Source organism: Calonectris borealis, chromosome 1 (assembly GCF_964195595.1).
Source record: "Calonectris borealis chromosome 1, bCalBor7.hap1.2, whole genome shotgun sequence".
NCBI lineage: Eukaryota > Metazoa > Chordata > Aves > Procellariiformes > Procellariidae > Calonectris > Calonectris borealis.
This window is the reverse complement of record NC_134312.1, coordinates 69,393,715-69,409,453: the sequence shown is the minus strand read 5'-3', so window position 1 is coordinate 69,409,453 and position 15,739 is coordinate 69,393,715. Positions and strand designations below refer to the sequence as shown.

General features: G+C 41.0%; 1 protein-coding gene across 1 annotated transcript in view; it reads right to left on the bottom strand.

The window, feature by feature from the left end:
* Positions 1–15,739, bottom strand: part of CACNA1C (calcium voltage-gated channel subunit alpha1 C) — a 208,888-nt gene that overhangs the window by 175,660 nt on the left and 17,489 nt on the right. The window contains exon 4 of the mRNA XM_075168159.1: positions 2,803–2,964. Coding sequence (XP_075024260.1) covers positions 2,803–2,964 — 162 coding nt within the window. The remainder of the gene's footprint in view (positions 1–2,802; positions 2,965–15,739) is intronic.

Below are 15,739 nucleotides of genomic sequence, written 5' to 3'. Positions count from 1 at the left end.
ATTACATTTCTTTAGGCTGCATGTTATGACCAGTGTTTTTATACTGCAGTCACCTGGCATCTGGGTTAATCTTGGAAGGGAACTGCAGCACTGACTGGCACTCTGTTGAGGGAGGCGGAACCCCTGCAGCAGACAGGCTTCGGTGCTCTGGAGATAAGTTGATATGGTGCTGGGCCACTGCTAAATTACAGCAGAGAGTCTCTGGAGCTCTGCTCTTTTGGAGTTTAGAAGCTGTGTGGCATTTTATCAATAGCCCAGTAGCACTCAGAAGCTCTGTAAGACTCTACTGGTTGATTATCCACCCCTTATTCTGTACAGGTGTTTCCAAAGATCTGAGAACCTATACAACATGCCTGCCTAGAAGCTTTGGTATATGCAACATGCTACAGAAAACATTTTTATAAGCACAAAAATTCCTGCAATAGGATTTTTTTAATATATGGATTTCAGCACCTATTGCTGCATATATAACAGGTGCAGGTATGCACGTGTGGGGGAGCAGGTAATTATGTTTGTTTCTTCTCTTATATGGCAAAAAATTTAATTTTTCAAAAGTTCTGGTCACATTCTGATCATTAAAGCATGCCAGAAATGGCAATATTAGAATTAGATGCTGTAATGTGTAATAATTACAGACAGTATGGGGAAAGATATATACTCTATAAAGATGTAAACCAGACTGACAATTCATTATAGTTCTAGCATCATTTCCAGAAAAGGAAATCTGCCAATTTTATAAAAGTAGAAAATATAGAACTTCTGAAATAATTTTCTGCTGTACAGTATTTTCTTGGTTACAGGCTGAACTGGATCCTAGACATTAGCACCCACTACTACATGGGGAATCACTGCTGCTCATGTTGGATAAAACAAATGAAAAAGAGCAGATGGTTAGGTGAGTGAGTGAGAATACTGTTGAGTTATTTTGAAACGTGAATATCTCATTCGCAGCTCAGTCTGCTATTGGTGAAGTCATCTCTACTTCAGTGTTGCTTGAGCCTCTGGGAGATTTGCTGAAGAACTCAGGCTGGCTTATAGTCCCAAAGGTCCACATTAAAAAGTCCACTAGCGTGTTCAGCAGGAATTTATCAGCAGTCCTGGTTAATAGGGGAGGTCCCAGACGACTGGACACTTGCCAATGTGACGCCCATATACAAGAAGGGCTGGAAGGAGGATCTGGGGAACTACAGGCCTGTCAGCCTGACCTCGGTGCCGGGGAAGGTTATGGAGCGGTTCATCTTGAGGGTGCTCACCAGCCATGTGCAGGATAACCAGGGGATCAGGCCCAGCCAGCACGGGTTCATGGAAGGCAGGTCCTGCTTGACCAACCTGTTCTCCTTCTATGACCAGGTGACCCGCCTAGTGGCTGAGGGAAAGGCTGTGGATGTGGTCTACCTGCACTTTAGTAAAGCCTTTGACACTGTCTCCCACAGCCAGCATTCTCCTAGAGAAGCTGGTGGCTCACGGCTTAGACAGGTACACTCTTCACTGGGTAAAAAACTGGCTGGACGGCCGAGCCCAGAGAGTTGTGGTGAACGGAGTTAAATCCAGTTGGCGGCCGGTCACGAGCGGTGTTCCCCAGGGCTCAGTACTGGGGCCGGTCCTGTTCAATATCTTTATCAATGATCTGGATGAGGGGAGCGAGTGCTCCCTCAGTAAGTTTGCAGATGACACCAAGTTGGGCGAGAGCGTTGAGGGTAGGAAGGCTCTGCAGAGGGACCTGGACAGGCTGGATCGATGGGCTGAGGCCAACTGTATGAGGTTTAACAAGGCCAAGCCCCGGGTCCTGCATTTTGGCCACAACAACCCCAGGCAACGCTACAGGCTTGGGGAAGAGTGGCTGGAAAGCTGCCCGGTAGAAAAGCACGTGGGGGTGTTGGCCAACAGCCAGCGGAATATGAGCCGGCAGTGTGCCCAGGTGGCCAAGAAGGCCAATAGCATCCTGGCCTGTATCAGAAACAGTGTGACCAGCAGGAGCAGGGAGGTGATTGTGCCCCTGTACTCAGCACTGGTGAGGCCGCACCTCGAATACTGTGTTCAGTTTTGGGCCCCTCACTACAAGAAGGACATGGAGGTGCTGGAGCGTGTCCAGAGGAGGGCAACGAAGCTGGTGAAGGACCTGGAGCACAAGTCTTATGAGGAGCAGCTGAGGGAACTGGGGTTGTTTAGCCTGGAGAAAAGGAGGCTGAGGGGAGACGTCATCGCGCTCTACAACTACCTGAAAAGAGGTTGTAGCGAGGTGGGTGTTGGTCTCTTCTCCCAAGTAACTAGTGATAGAACAAGAGGAAATGGCCTCAAGTTGCGCCAAGGGAGGTTTAGACTGGACATTAGGAAAAATTTCTTTACTGAAAGAGTGGTCAAGCCTTGGAACAGGAAGTGGTTGAGTCACCATCCCTGGAAGTATTTAAAAGATGTGTAGATGAAACGCTTAGGGACATGGTTTAATGGGCATGGTGGTGTTGGGTTGACGGTTAGACTCGATGATCTCTGAGGTCTTTTCCAACCTTAATGACTCTATGATTCTATGATTGACAGTTTTGCTTGTAGCTTTTACAGACAGGCCAACAACTGAGTGCCCAAGCTGAGCAAGTTAAATTCTCATCATTAGAGGCAGTCTCTCTACGTCAAAGGTGATACATATCCAAGAAGCAGAACAAAGGAATCACCACTGTGAAACCCCAAACAGGTACACAGCAGGGAGCAACAGCCACCCATCTCCTGTGCCAGCACAAATGCTCCATTATATAAGTGGAAAGTGTCCCTCAGAAAATCTTTGTATGCATGATATAATGTTCCCCTTACCGATAAGTCCCCCTTGCACATGGTAGCAGGTCTTATGCATCTTCCCCATGAATAACTCCAGTCCAATGATGGCATAGATAATAATGACAAACAGCACCAGCAGGGCAATATGCAACAAAGGGACCATGGCCTTGATAATTGAATTTAAAACCACCTGGAGACCTGCAGAGAGAACAGAAGGATGCACTTATCATCAAGGGAACAAAATTTAGAGAGGCTATAAATTGCACAATAATATGTCATTTTTATTTCATTCCCCCTCACCTGAACTCATTATCTTGATGATGTAAAGACATACATTTACAAATCACCTCCCTAGAGAAGATCCCCAACATTTCACAAATTTACCATCGCAGCCTTGATCACAGACTAAAGTAAAATGGGTATTACCTCACCTGTCACTGAAATACCACCACCCTGGGGAGGGAATACATTAGCTATTTTGCCTGTTCTTGAAAGCCAGACCTAAGATGATCCCCAGACAGTATTGGGGAGAGTTAAAGCACAGAAAAAACCAAACAATATCCAAAGGTGAGGCAGGACAAGAAGAACAGTGAGACACGCAAGAGAGCAAATGCTGGGGTGCCACAGAGCTGCACCCCAGAGCATGGGGAGAGATGGCAAACTGAAGTTGTGTCCCTACTCTGATTCTGGGTTCTTCCAGGGGTCAAGCCAGTCTCAGGCAGAGCCTGAGCTGCTGAAGGACTACCAAACCCATACTGACTGAGACCTCCCACCCTCTTAGGATCTCCCTGCACTTCAGATCCACCTCACATTACTTCAGTCTGAACAGAGGAAGAGTCAGAACCAGCAGTGCTGGGTTTGCCCCAGGATTTAGGGATCACTCTATAACAGAGGTTGTCCAGGTCCCCAGAAAGGGATATGAACAAAATATTATTACACAGCTGTTGTTAAGGCATGAGACTGGTATAAGTCCTAATCATAAGTGAGCCACACATTTGCAGAATGGCCCAGGGAAGGTGACTTGTAGCCAAGTTTGCTAAAGCGCTAAGCAGCTGTACCTTCAGACACAGTTAACTCAAGCTGCAGGTTCATGGGCCTCTCTCTGTCTCCTTCTCCTCATTTGTAAAACCAGAATAACAAAGCCAGCCTCATGAGCCTTTAGTAAGGATTTGCATTTACAAAGGTCTTAAAGTTATTATCACTGGTGGCAGTGACGGCAACGACTGTCACTGACAAGTTATTAATGTTGGAAGTATTGAGAGACTTCTAGAACTCTATAGTCTACAAATAGCCAGACCAGAACAATTATGAGCTCATGATTTTGCAATGACTGAGAGCCAGAAGCCATTAATGTCTCCTGCAAATGCTGTCATCTCCTCAGAGAAGTTGGTATTAGCTGTGATTTCTGAAAAATGTGATTCATGAGTTGTAAATGTGTGTTATACATCTGCCAAGAGAGTTTGTGATAACTATTAATGTTTAAAATCTATCATCTAAGATCTTAGATTTCATATTTATTACTTTTTTTTTTACTAATTTAAATACATTCTAATAAGGATGATGCATCTCTTGACAAGCACTTTCACTTTTAGACAATCCACTTGTCAATTCACAGCTAAGGCTGTGATTTTGCATTTGCTCCCCAGCCACGATGGAACACGGCAGAAGCGATCAAAGATGGCATCAGCTGCCAGGCCAGCAAGATCATTCACTGCCTGCTAGTAATGCAAAGCTGGCTACTAGCATCCCTCTAGTCAGAGCATTTTTTTAGGTGTCTGCAGTCAGTTCAGTTATCTGTTAATAGTTCATGCTACTATCCAAGGGAGTGATATTCAGCATGAAACATTCTGGCTTTCACAAAGAGATCCTTACATGAAGTACGATACTGACAGGATCAAAACTCATCCTATAGAAGAGTGGGATGTTCTGCTTGCTCAGTTACCTCTAGGTACTTTGGATAAGCAATATCTCTGGCAAAAAAATATTGTCATGATTACATGAGGCATTCAACCTTTTCCCATAGATGCTTACCTCATTCAATCTACTAATTCTAAATATATACAAAAATAATTGCAGTCCATATCAACATCACTCAAATACTTTACAGCAGTCGAGAACGTAACATTCACCAGAAAATTAAAACATTGTCCCACCTTCTCCCAAACAATGTACAACAATACAAGAAAGTTAAAAGACTACAGATGGCTATGAACCTGAAAAAAAACTCACGAACTTCTCAGATTGAAATATTAGTAGCTTCAAATAAACCTACACAAAAGCAAATAAAGCCCTCCATAATTTTTAGTGATTTTAGGAGCCTTGTTAATCCAAAATGTAGCCAAGATTACAAGGTCAAGAGTTCTAATACCAGGTTTTATATAATTTACCCTTAATTATTATTATTAATTGATTTAATATGCATCATAGGATATAGCCAGTGCTCTTGAGAGGGCAGTGAGGACAGACACAATGATGAACAGAAACCTCTCATTTTAAATGTAGCTTCATTATCACCCAGACCATGAAAGTGCTTCAGTGTACTACAGATGTCCAGAGAAGATAATATCTGCACAAACCAATGCCCTTTGTGTTAACAAAGCAGTGCTTGTGAAATCAAAGGCTTGCACCATAAACACAAGATGACAAGGTGTTCAGACAGTCAAGGGGAACATGTACCACCAGAAGATTTACAGGACCTTCAGCTAGCTTAATTAGAGAAAAGCTTCTCGAGGATATTAAACCAACTTTGAAGAAGAGATGAGCTACTGAATACTGTTAGCATGAATTGATGTGTGTGCTGTGCAGGACCCCATTAGGGCAGTCTGTTTTTAAATCCAGATGATTCCACTAATTAGCAAGCTTGCATACATTACCATTGAAGTATTCACAGAGTTTCTGAAAGTTTTAAACCGCTAACTATGCAGCTACTTTAGAAATGTCCTCTCAGAAGATGTAACGAATGCTACTTGTAGAACAGCAAGGGATATATGCACATCACCATGCTCCCTGCATTGCTGTCAAGTTTATTGCTGCAATATAGCTGCTGCCAGTAAGTTCCTTTATTATTCTCAGTTCAGACAGCCACTTGCAACATGAATAGTTGTTGCAAGGAATTGCATGAGGAACCAGGCCTGCACAATCAGAAAAGTCAGTGTAATAGCAAAAGGGGAGAACAGGGAGAGCAGATAAAGAAGGATTAAAGGACTAGGGGAGACCTGTGAGTAGGTAGAACAGGGACACTTTTTTAATAAAAAACCCACATGCTTCAAAACATACCAAATCTGTGTTCTGAAATCTGAGAGGTACAAATCATTGTCTGTGGATGATCAGATGCATTTCTGATCAGGGTAAATCAAGGCGAATCATCCCCTTACATGCAGACACAAAGCTTTTTCTAACCAATGGTGAGAACTTCTACACGCTTTTACATGCTCTTTCGCTGTCCAGAGGAAGAAAAGGCAGTTGAAGTTATAAAAAACAGACTTCTCTGTCCCAACTCATGCATGCTCTTAATCTTTGCACACTGCAACACATAGATATCATCCAACATGGGTGCTCACAATACATGGGCAATACAGTCCCACTTGCCTGATGCTCTCTCTAATACACTGTTGCACGTCTTTGGCATTTTCTCCCTTGTGGAGGTAAGGCTTGCACTCCTAGCAATGAGCTGTGCAGCTTATGTTCATGATTAAATTGGAATGCCTGGTGACCTGATCAGACTGAAAAGCTGGCCTCTGGATTTCAAGTAGGTGATGCCAATAACTGCCTTCCCACAGCAGAGTGAAAAGCTATGTTTTTACACTGCTTTACAGAGGCTGGCAATGCCATCGTTGGCCAAACATAAATGCAGAGTCCTGAACATATGCCCTGGCAAGTAAATATAAAAATAAATGGTTTTCAGATATTTGGCATTCTAAATGTACTTATTCATTCGTGGAAGCTCCCTCCATGTGCTAGACAGTCTACAGACATCTGTGAAGGCACAGCATCTGCCTTGAGGAGCTCACTTCAGCCTGGACAAAGAGATAACTGCACAGAGGTTAGGGAAAGTGCCACAAAAGGGATTCTTTGCAGTTTTTCAGCCTGCACTTTTCTTCTGTTAATAATTGAAGATCTTAAACAGCTCTTAGTATTTATTTTAAAAGCACTTCAGTTTACCTTTAAAAAAACCCTCTTGGCTGCATTCTGTTGGCTGACATTGACTCCATAAATGTTATGTAAGCAAAACATGTTAATGCCATTCCCTGAGCTTACAGAATAGCATTTATTTACACTGATAAAACATTTTAAATATTTATTACATGTGAACAACATTGCTTTTTATACCAGGTCAAGACCTTTTCAGCCTCTAGAGGACTGCGTCGAGCCAAAGGTTAAGGGCACAACTGGGGAGTAGAGAGAATGGGGAAGAGAGAAGGAAAAGAGCTTATACCAAGCAACATTGATCTTTCTCAAAGCTATGGGAAATAGACTGTTAGGGATGCTGCAGGTGTTTTAGAGCTATTATATGATGCTGTATTTTTCTCTCAGGAAGACAATCATGAGAGGGGCTGGTTGCTGTCTCATCAATTCAGGCAGTTATTGAAGAACATGTTTATCTCGAAGCATGTAAGTGTCTGCACCTAAAGCAATGAATGGGATTACCTACATACCCCATTGTGTACTTACAAGCTTCTTTGGATTTCAACCAATGCTCAGCAAGATGGCACAAAAAAACCAGTGCACCGGACCCAGCTGCTAAAATGCACTTGGCATTGTTGCGCCGTGGAACATATCCAAGGAAACTAATGGTAGGTTGGTCTCAGAAAAAATATTTGGGCCTTTCCAAGCACAGCTCTATCTCACATTTTCACGTGTCTTCAATTTTGGATCAAACTTGGTTTGCTGGACAGGGTGGTTTCCTGTTCTAATCATGTTAGTAGTCCAGATCTTCAGAGAAAGCATATCCCGAGTCTACTCCTTCATTGGTTTTGCAGGGCTATATTTTGCCTACACCATGGCATTGCCCAAATCAGGAGTAGGAGCAGGCATCATCTCATACAAATGACCTTCTGTGAACAAGCAGGAATAAAAGGGAAAGGAGAGGACTTTCAACTCCGTCCATACCTCCCCCGCCTCCTGATACATATACACGCACACAGATTTTCGAACTTAAGCCAGTGCCAAGCGTGTGGGAGGGAATTATTTTTCTGCTAATATAGTTCAGAAGAAAACTACTACTTTCTGCAAGCAAGGAGGAAGCAGGGGAGGACTTGTGACTCAGCACAGTGCCTGAGTCAGATCACTTCTGGGAACCACTCTTAAGTGGTAGAGTTTATGCACCATCCCCTGCCATGAGCTTGGCCTACCCACAAATCACAGTTATTTCTGATGATACACTAAGAGACTGCCACTACAGTTATCTCTATTTCCAAAGCACAAGCAATATAACCAGTAATATTCCCCAAAGTGGATGTTTATCATTTAATAAACATAGGCATTGGCTAAGAAAATTGAAAAACATTAAATATTCATAAATATGAAAGTTTTTATACCAATTTTAAAGGAAGCCTGGAAAACAACAGACATTTTTATCACAAAACGGTCCACAGTCATGGCAAGATATCTTAGATAAGTACATCTGCAATGATTTGTGAGGGAAAACATTGAGGACTTTCTTCACCAGTGTTGCAAAGGGAACTCATATGGCCCAGTTCAGTTAAGGACAGCTGTACAGTGATAATTTGGGGAGGTAGTCCTTTACTGTCTTGCTGGAGTCTCAAAATACTAGTGGCAGATTGCTAGATAAAGCAAATTCTGTGGGTGTAGTGCAGCGTTCTTGGGGCTGCAGATGTCATTTCTATTTCAAGAATAATAGACAAGGTCTTGGAATAGGAAGGAAAGACACAACACAGGACAGAAAACTAGCTGAAGTGAAAAGAAAGAAAAACTAGGAAAGACACTTTTCAAGCTGAACAGTGACTATTTTGGAGGAGGTAATGCCATTTAAACATATACGAACATACAATTCAAACCCATGTGCTGGAATGAATAGAAGAAGAAAGTTTTGGCATCTGCTCCCGTGTTCTCATTCCTCTATTTTCAAACCACGTTTTCATTGACTTTTCAAACTGAAATACACACACACACACAAAAGGAGATTCATACAAATGGGCATGTGTACGCAAACACAATTATTTTATATTTGTCAAGTCTTGCAATACTGCCCTTGCCTCATCCTTTGAGGCGAGGAAGGAACAGCAGGGCAAAACCAAAGCCACAACAAACCCCAGCTCTTCCTTCTGGATTCTTTTCTCTTGAGAAGCAATTAATCTTCAGTATCCTCTGCTTGTCAGAGTGACCTAACTTAGACAGCCAAACAATACAGCTTGCCCTCAGCATGGTGGCCACGAAAGCCCAGCTTTTGGCTGCCTGAGGAGGATGGTTGGTTGGTACAGACTGCCTTAGGCTCTCTGCCTCTCTGCTGGAAGAAACCTCTACCACCACCCATAGAAGCATCCCTCTCCCCTCCTGGGGGGCTTTAACCTTTTTTAATAGCTTTTTGTTCAAAGTACATAAGTGTTCACTTTCTTATAAAGTTGCTTGCTCATCTTTCCAGTCTCAACACATTAGGTAGCTCCTACAAGCTCAACTTTATTCTCTAGCCATTTGATCCTAGCTCAGTTCAGCTGAGGATGAGGTTTAGGCAAGATCCACAGTTTTTCAGTGTAAAAAAAAAAAGGTGTAGTGTCCCTCCCATGCAGCTACCTGCGTATACAGAAGGAACATGGAGAGAAAAGTGGCAGCTAACTGCCTGCTGAAAACTGCACATTACAGAAAAAAGACCATTTTGATCAAAACCACAAATGAAGTTCTGTAAGTTAACTTTAAGGCTGTTTTGAACAAGGACCACAGTGTGCTCTAAAGTAGTCTTATGCTGAGAGGGGGGAGGATGAGGTCAAGTATTCACTGCCAGACAGGGATTCCTAAAGATGGGCTGAAAGTAAGGCAGGTAAAGGGCATGCAGGAGCCCTGGCAGTTCCTAGGCCGGCAAGGATCAGCTGTCACCCTTTCTCAGGAAATAGCTTTGATTTTCTGCTGACAGAATGATCATGGGCTCTGCAAAAACAGTTCTTGGGCTCATTGTAAAGATTTTATCTATACTTAATCATTGTGAAGGATCACAAATAGGAAGAACTTTTATTCGCCCCTTTCTCTACAGAGCTATGCAAAACTAAAGACAGTCTGGCCAGCGGACTGCACCAGTTCTCAGTGAAATGCTCCATCACACTTCCACTTTTTAAAATTTCTTCTTGCTCAAGCACAGCTATGACAGATTCAGCTGTCAGAAACAGTCTTTCAAGCTCCAGTACAGGAGCAAATTTTGGCCTAGTCCTGTGCCACTGTCAGAATACTTGTATAGGAATGTGTCAAAATGCTGTACTGCCGTCAGTCTGGTCAAGTGAGCGTAAACCACCCCAAACCAATAGTTAGGTAACTTTTGAACTGAGATAATGATTCAAGAGCTTTGTTTCAGAATGCCAAATGCTGTTTGTACACAGCTATGAGGAACGAGTACACACATTACTGTGTCCTAAGGATGTAGTTTTTGAAACAAGGAACTATGGACACCTGTAACTGCTAAAGCATAGTGGCAGCAGAAACGGGCTCAAAGCACTTGGGTCTCAACTGTGAGTGTACCAGCATTTAAGTGGAGGACAAATGACTGTTGGATTACAAATGCCTTTGTAAAGTTGCCAAAATCTAAGGGTCATGAACAGCGTTATTTTTAACTGTTTATTTTCATAGCTCCCCAGGTAAGTGGACATTAGCCCCTTTTGTTCATAGCTAAATAATCCTTTCTGTCTTATAAATAATAGAGAGTCTTTTAGTTTTCTCAGCTCCTTCTCCTGAACTTATCACTTGTGAACATGTTTAGAGAAGCTAGCAAGGTAACAAATGTTAACAGGGGTCCTGCAAATGTAAAAGTGCATCCAGGGATGATAATATTGCAGTCTTGTAGTACTTGGAGAAAAATATATTGATGACAAAAATTGATCTTCTTGTGGGTTAAACGCTCCGAGCCTATCATAACTGGCATACCATGAGCTACACTAAGTTTTAGCTTCTCATGACAGAAAAAGTACAACAAAATACTGGATAAACCCTAAAACTTTCTCTTTACATGGCTATCTATGTAGAAGTGCAGCATCGTATATGACAAGCACAGGCCATATAGGCCTGGAGACTATCACTTTGTGCTTAATGGGCATAGGTGGGACTAAGCTCTGGAGAGGCATAGCATGACATTTTCAAAATTGCTGTCATACAGCGTTTTCAGGAGTATTTTGAGAACCTATAAATAGAAAGTTGCCTGATCAAGTAATGAAAGAATTTATGCGAACCACACGATGTGTGATCACTACTGTGTTACTGTTTTGATGCACACGTGGGATTTGTTTTCTCTTTTTAAACTACTAAAAATACTATTAATGAAAATGCATGGTACAATGCCAAAATCCTTGAAAAGACATGGCCAGACAAATCTGAACAACTTTGCCTCTTAGTTTTAAGAAGAGAGTTTGGATTTAGGGACTCACCTATTCAGTGGTTAATCAGTCCCATTTCAGAATTGCTAAAACTCCAGCTTTTTTTCTTTTCCACACTAGTAAGACTGTTGCTTTTGATTTTTATAAATCTGATTAGACGTAAAGCTCTGCTTGCAGGCATCAGATAATAAAATAACTTTAGGGGAAAAAATGCCTTCTGATATAATAAGCAAAACCTCCTTTAGCTCCCTAGGTAGCTCCAGTATGTTTGGACAGAAAAATTAATGGTTGCAGTTTTCGCAAAGATGTATTTGTCAGACGAAAGAATGGTTCTTTATTGATATTTACTTTCTTTGTAACTTTCTTTACGACTTGCACAATTCAAAAGATTTTTGTACAGACTATGGATGTATTGCTGGAATGCATTGGAACTAAACATTTCTTTATTTTGAATTTCCTTTTACATATAATAAGCTGTCAAGAGGGAATTATAAGGCTCTCCTGCTGCAAAAACGGTACAGCTAAATTAAATTCTTTACAGATACAGAAATCTACAAATATAAATCTGAGTGGAATTTGGCCCCCTCCAAAGTAAAGATTTTAAGTGAAATAACAATCTCAACACTGGAATGTGAAAAGCAAAAGATGGGCTAAAGCTTGAGTTTAAATTTTCACCTATATTGTGAGGGCAGGGGTGAGACTCAACCCTAAATTCTTTCATTGGGCGCTGTTTATACTAAACAGCAGCACTGTTAGATTTAAAACAGGCCTTTGTAAAGCTTGTTTGTATGGATACATGGACATATTGGTTTGATTTCTGACCAAGATATCAAACCTGATTAAAAGGAAATTTATCTTTTGGTAACTTCCAATATATATCGAAAAGCAATGTACAGCAACAACCTATGAGAAAACGTCAATTGCAGAAATGTACTGAACAACAAGGAACAGCAGTTATTGCAGAAAAAAAATCACTAAACCCAACAGCCAATGCACAACAAGACAGAAATGTCAGCCAGGCTGCTAGTTTAATGTGTTAACAGTAATATAAAAAAAACCAAACCAACAGATTATACTTCTAAGATACATAGCATTTGCTATGTCCCAGTTCTCACACCAGGTGTGTACTATTGCCTTCAAAAAGGGGAGCCCTCTGCAAGAATGGAATCTGATGGAAAGATGAGATGCTTGAAGAAAATTTAGAGAGGGGGTTTTGTAATCTGATAATGAAATTGAATTCCTATAGATCTTTCCACTCCTAAGGAAAACAAAATTTAGTAAGCCTTATGAAAAAAGTGTCAAAAATAGAATTTTTATAATTTCTTCTATTTCTTTTAAACCATGAGCTACTTTCTGTCAAAAATGCTTCTGATGTAAAAATGTTGAGCAGCTTTAGCATTACTGAAGTTGAAAAAAAAGATTCTTTGCAGAGGGCTAACAGATGTTTTCTGAATTGTGATTGATGTGGCAGGGCAAACCATGAGAAGATAATCTAAAACTGAAAAAATAAGAGGCATAGCTATTCAGACAACTCAGAAAAAATAGTTGCAACAAAGGGCAAAACACATATGGGATAGGTTATTGTTACATGTGTTAAACAGGAATTGGATTTGCTTCTGGGAAAAAGGGAGATTAAGAAAGATGTCTGATCTCCTTCCCTTTTCCCTGGCAGAAAGAGAACTTTGATAAAATGGTAAGAGACTGGGCACATTAGGTGGGCTGTAGTTGGCCTTTGGTCAATACTTCCCCATGGCGAGAACACCAAATTATTTGTTCCATCAGTGAACATCTTAAGCATAGAAAAGTTTATCAGTTGTCCATACTAGCCAATATTCCCGTTTTCTCAACTAGCACAGTAATATCAAGCCGACTTAACTCAGAAGGCAGTAGCTGATTTTGGAGAAGCTAGATTAAAGAGAAGAGGGCAGGTCTCAAATAGATTTATGTAGCCACTGAAATTTTTAAATATATTTCCTCAGATTTGCCTCCTCTCAATTCAGTGTGCTTTGTTTTTTTTCCTCCTATAGCACTTATACAAGATGCAATATTATTACAAATTCAGATCATCACTGAAAAAAAAAAATTATTTGGAGACTAAACAGGAAACTTAAAATGTATTGACTGGTTGAGAGAACTATCTGACTGGTCCGCTGCTCTGTGCTTTGCCGATATTTTGAGAATGCTTTGTGAAAATCACAACAATGACCACTGGCATCTAACAATGCTTTTGGAAGACCAGGACAAACAGAATTAATTCAAATAATGCCAGAGTCATGGAGCGTCCATGTACTGCCTTGTGTCCTGAGCAAAACACTCTTTTATGAACTCTCTTGTGTCCCATTTTCGAGACAAATGCTACCCACCATGTGTTAGTCACCTCTTCGAGAGACGATGAGAAAGCTTCAGGCATGTTAAAAAGTCCCAACAGTTCAGTATCAAATTAATAGACATACATTCACTTTAGAGAAAATGAACAAAGGACTTCAAATCATTCCTTACAAAATCTTAAATTAATAAGCAACGCAAAATTTAGCCAATTGGAATCAAAGTATGAAATGACATTTGATGTAAGGTTGGGATGACATCAGATGCAGTAGAGATGTCATCTGGGAGAGAATGTAAGAAGAAAACAACGGATCATACCCTTACTGTTTTGATCTGGAACAGCAAGATCTTCCCTCGCCCGTCATGAGACAGCAACAGCCAGCAATTACAAGTGAGCAACTGGGAACCCAACACATTCCTGCTGACACCAGTTAGCTACAATCTGTGTGTATACTTCTGCTCCTTTATGGTCCAGACAAAAGCATATCTAAACAACAATGCAAACTGTTCTTAGGAGACAGCAGATGGCATTCTTAGATTTTCAGATGCTTTAGGACAAGCATCTTGATGGTATGGGCTCTCTCTCAGAGCCGTGCCCTATGCCCATTCTGAATGAGAACTCTGGGCATTACTTGAAAAATGAAAAAAGGTGCTAGAAAGAAAGTTTGATTCATCCAGAGCATTTCTGAAAAACCTTTTACTAAGGCAAGCTAGGATTTTTTTACTATCTCCATGTCTGCTCTTTGATGTCAGCGTGGGTTTTATTTTCTTCATTTGGAAGGGACTGCCTACACCCTGATGTGGTCTCACATTATGGTATTGGGATTTTTTGTTTTGTTCTGTTGTGAAGACATGTTAAATAATCATGCCAGCACGCACAGTAATTGGTAGGATAAAGGCTGACACAGTTATTGGGTACATTCGTAGTTAGTGCTATTTTTAAAAGAGCTACATAGCCAAGATCAAATAATAAACATTTCCCTGTTTTCATTGGCATTCCTTAAATATGAAATAAATCTTTATTACAAGAAGTCTGTGCCTCTGTGAGTAATCTTCTTTACTAAGACAAACCCCTTTTTGCTACACCGAGTTAACCTCTTCTGCCATAAATTACATCATTCTGCAGGTTGTACCACTCAAGGAAACATGCTTTAGGTCCTGATTGCGTAAGCACTACTCACAGGAATGATCTTTACCTATGGGAGATGCTACGCTGGAATCAAATTGTTCCCTTGGGTAACAGTGACCTAAGTAAATAAAGGACTTGTGAACATGTGTAGAGTTTTAAGTTAACTATGAAGAAATAAGCTTAATGAGGACATTTGGTTCAGACTGTTCTCTCTTCTTTTTTTCTCCACTCCCTTCCCATTTGTAATGAAAGCAGAACAAATTGGTCACTTGAGATTAAAAACAGCTAGGCAATGACATGGGAAAGGTGGTGCAACTTGTCCTCACACGGTGCTGTATGTGCTGGAGAGATGGTACAGATGGTTGAGAAGTCTTGTTCAAGAATGAAGGAGAACGTAAGAAATCTGCTTGAAAGCACGTTTCCTACAGCTTTTGGAGCCCAAGAGAAAAGAAAGGAACTGGACTTGGCAAAAGTTGACATTGTTAAAATGCAACAACAACAAAGTTTAAGGCATAATCAAGATTTGGAAGCCAAATTTTGCCCAAATGTATTTGCAGCAATTCCCTCTGTTGTCAATGACCTTTATCACATAGGTTTGGTGGCAGTAAACTGCCCAGTATACTGTCTCCTCCAGCTTACTCTACTCTTTTGTACCTACACACAAACCTTTAACACTTTGGAAGCTTTGATCAGGCCGCTTCTCCTATCTCCTCGCATTGAAGGCAAGCCAGAATTCTCCACTGGTATGCTGTTTATATCATAACCTCACATGCATCAGGAGGGTAAATTTAAGCCCCTAGCTCTACCAGTGACAGTGTATAAACACGAACCATGTGCAAAACAGATGACTGTCAACTATACTTTGCCAGAAGCATACACATTTTGAAAAAAAATTGTCTTCCTGACTGCCAGTTACTATTTGCTTAAAACTTAAGACTTAATATGTGCTATTCGACATATAGAAACAGGCAATGGCTCACATTTCTTT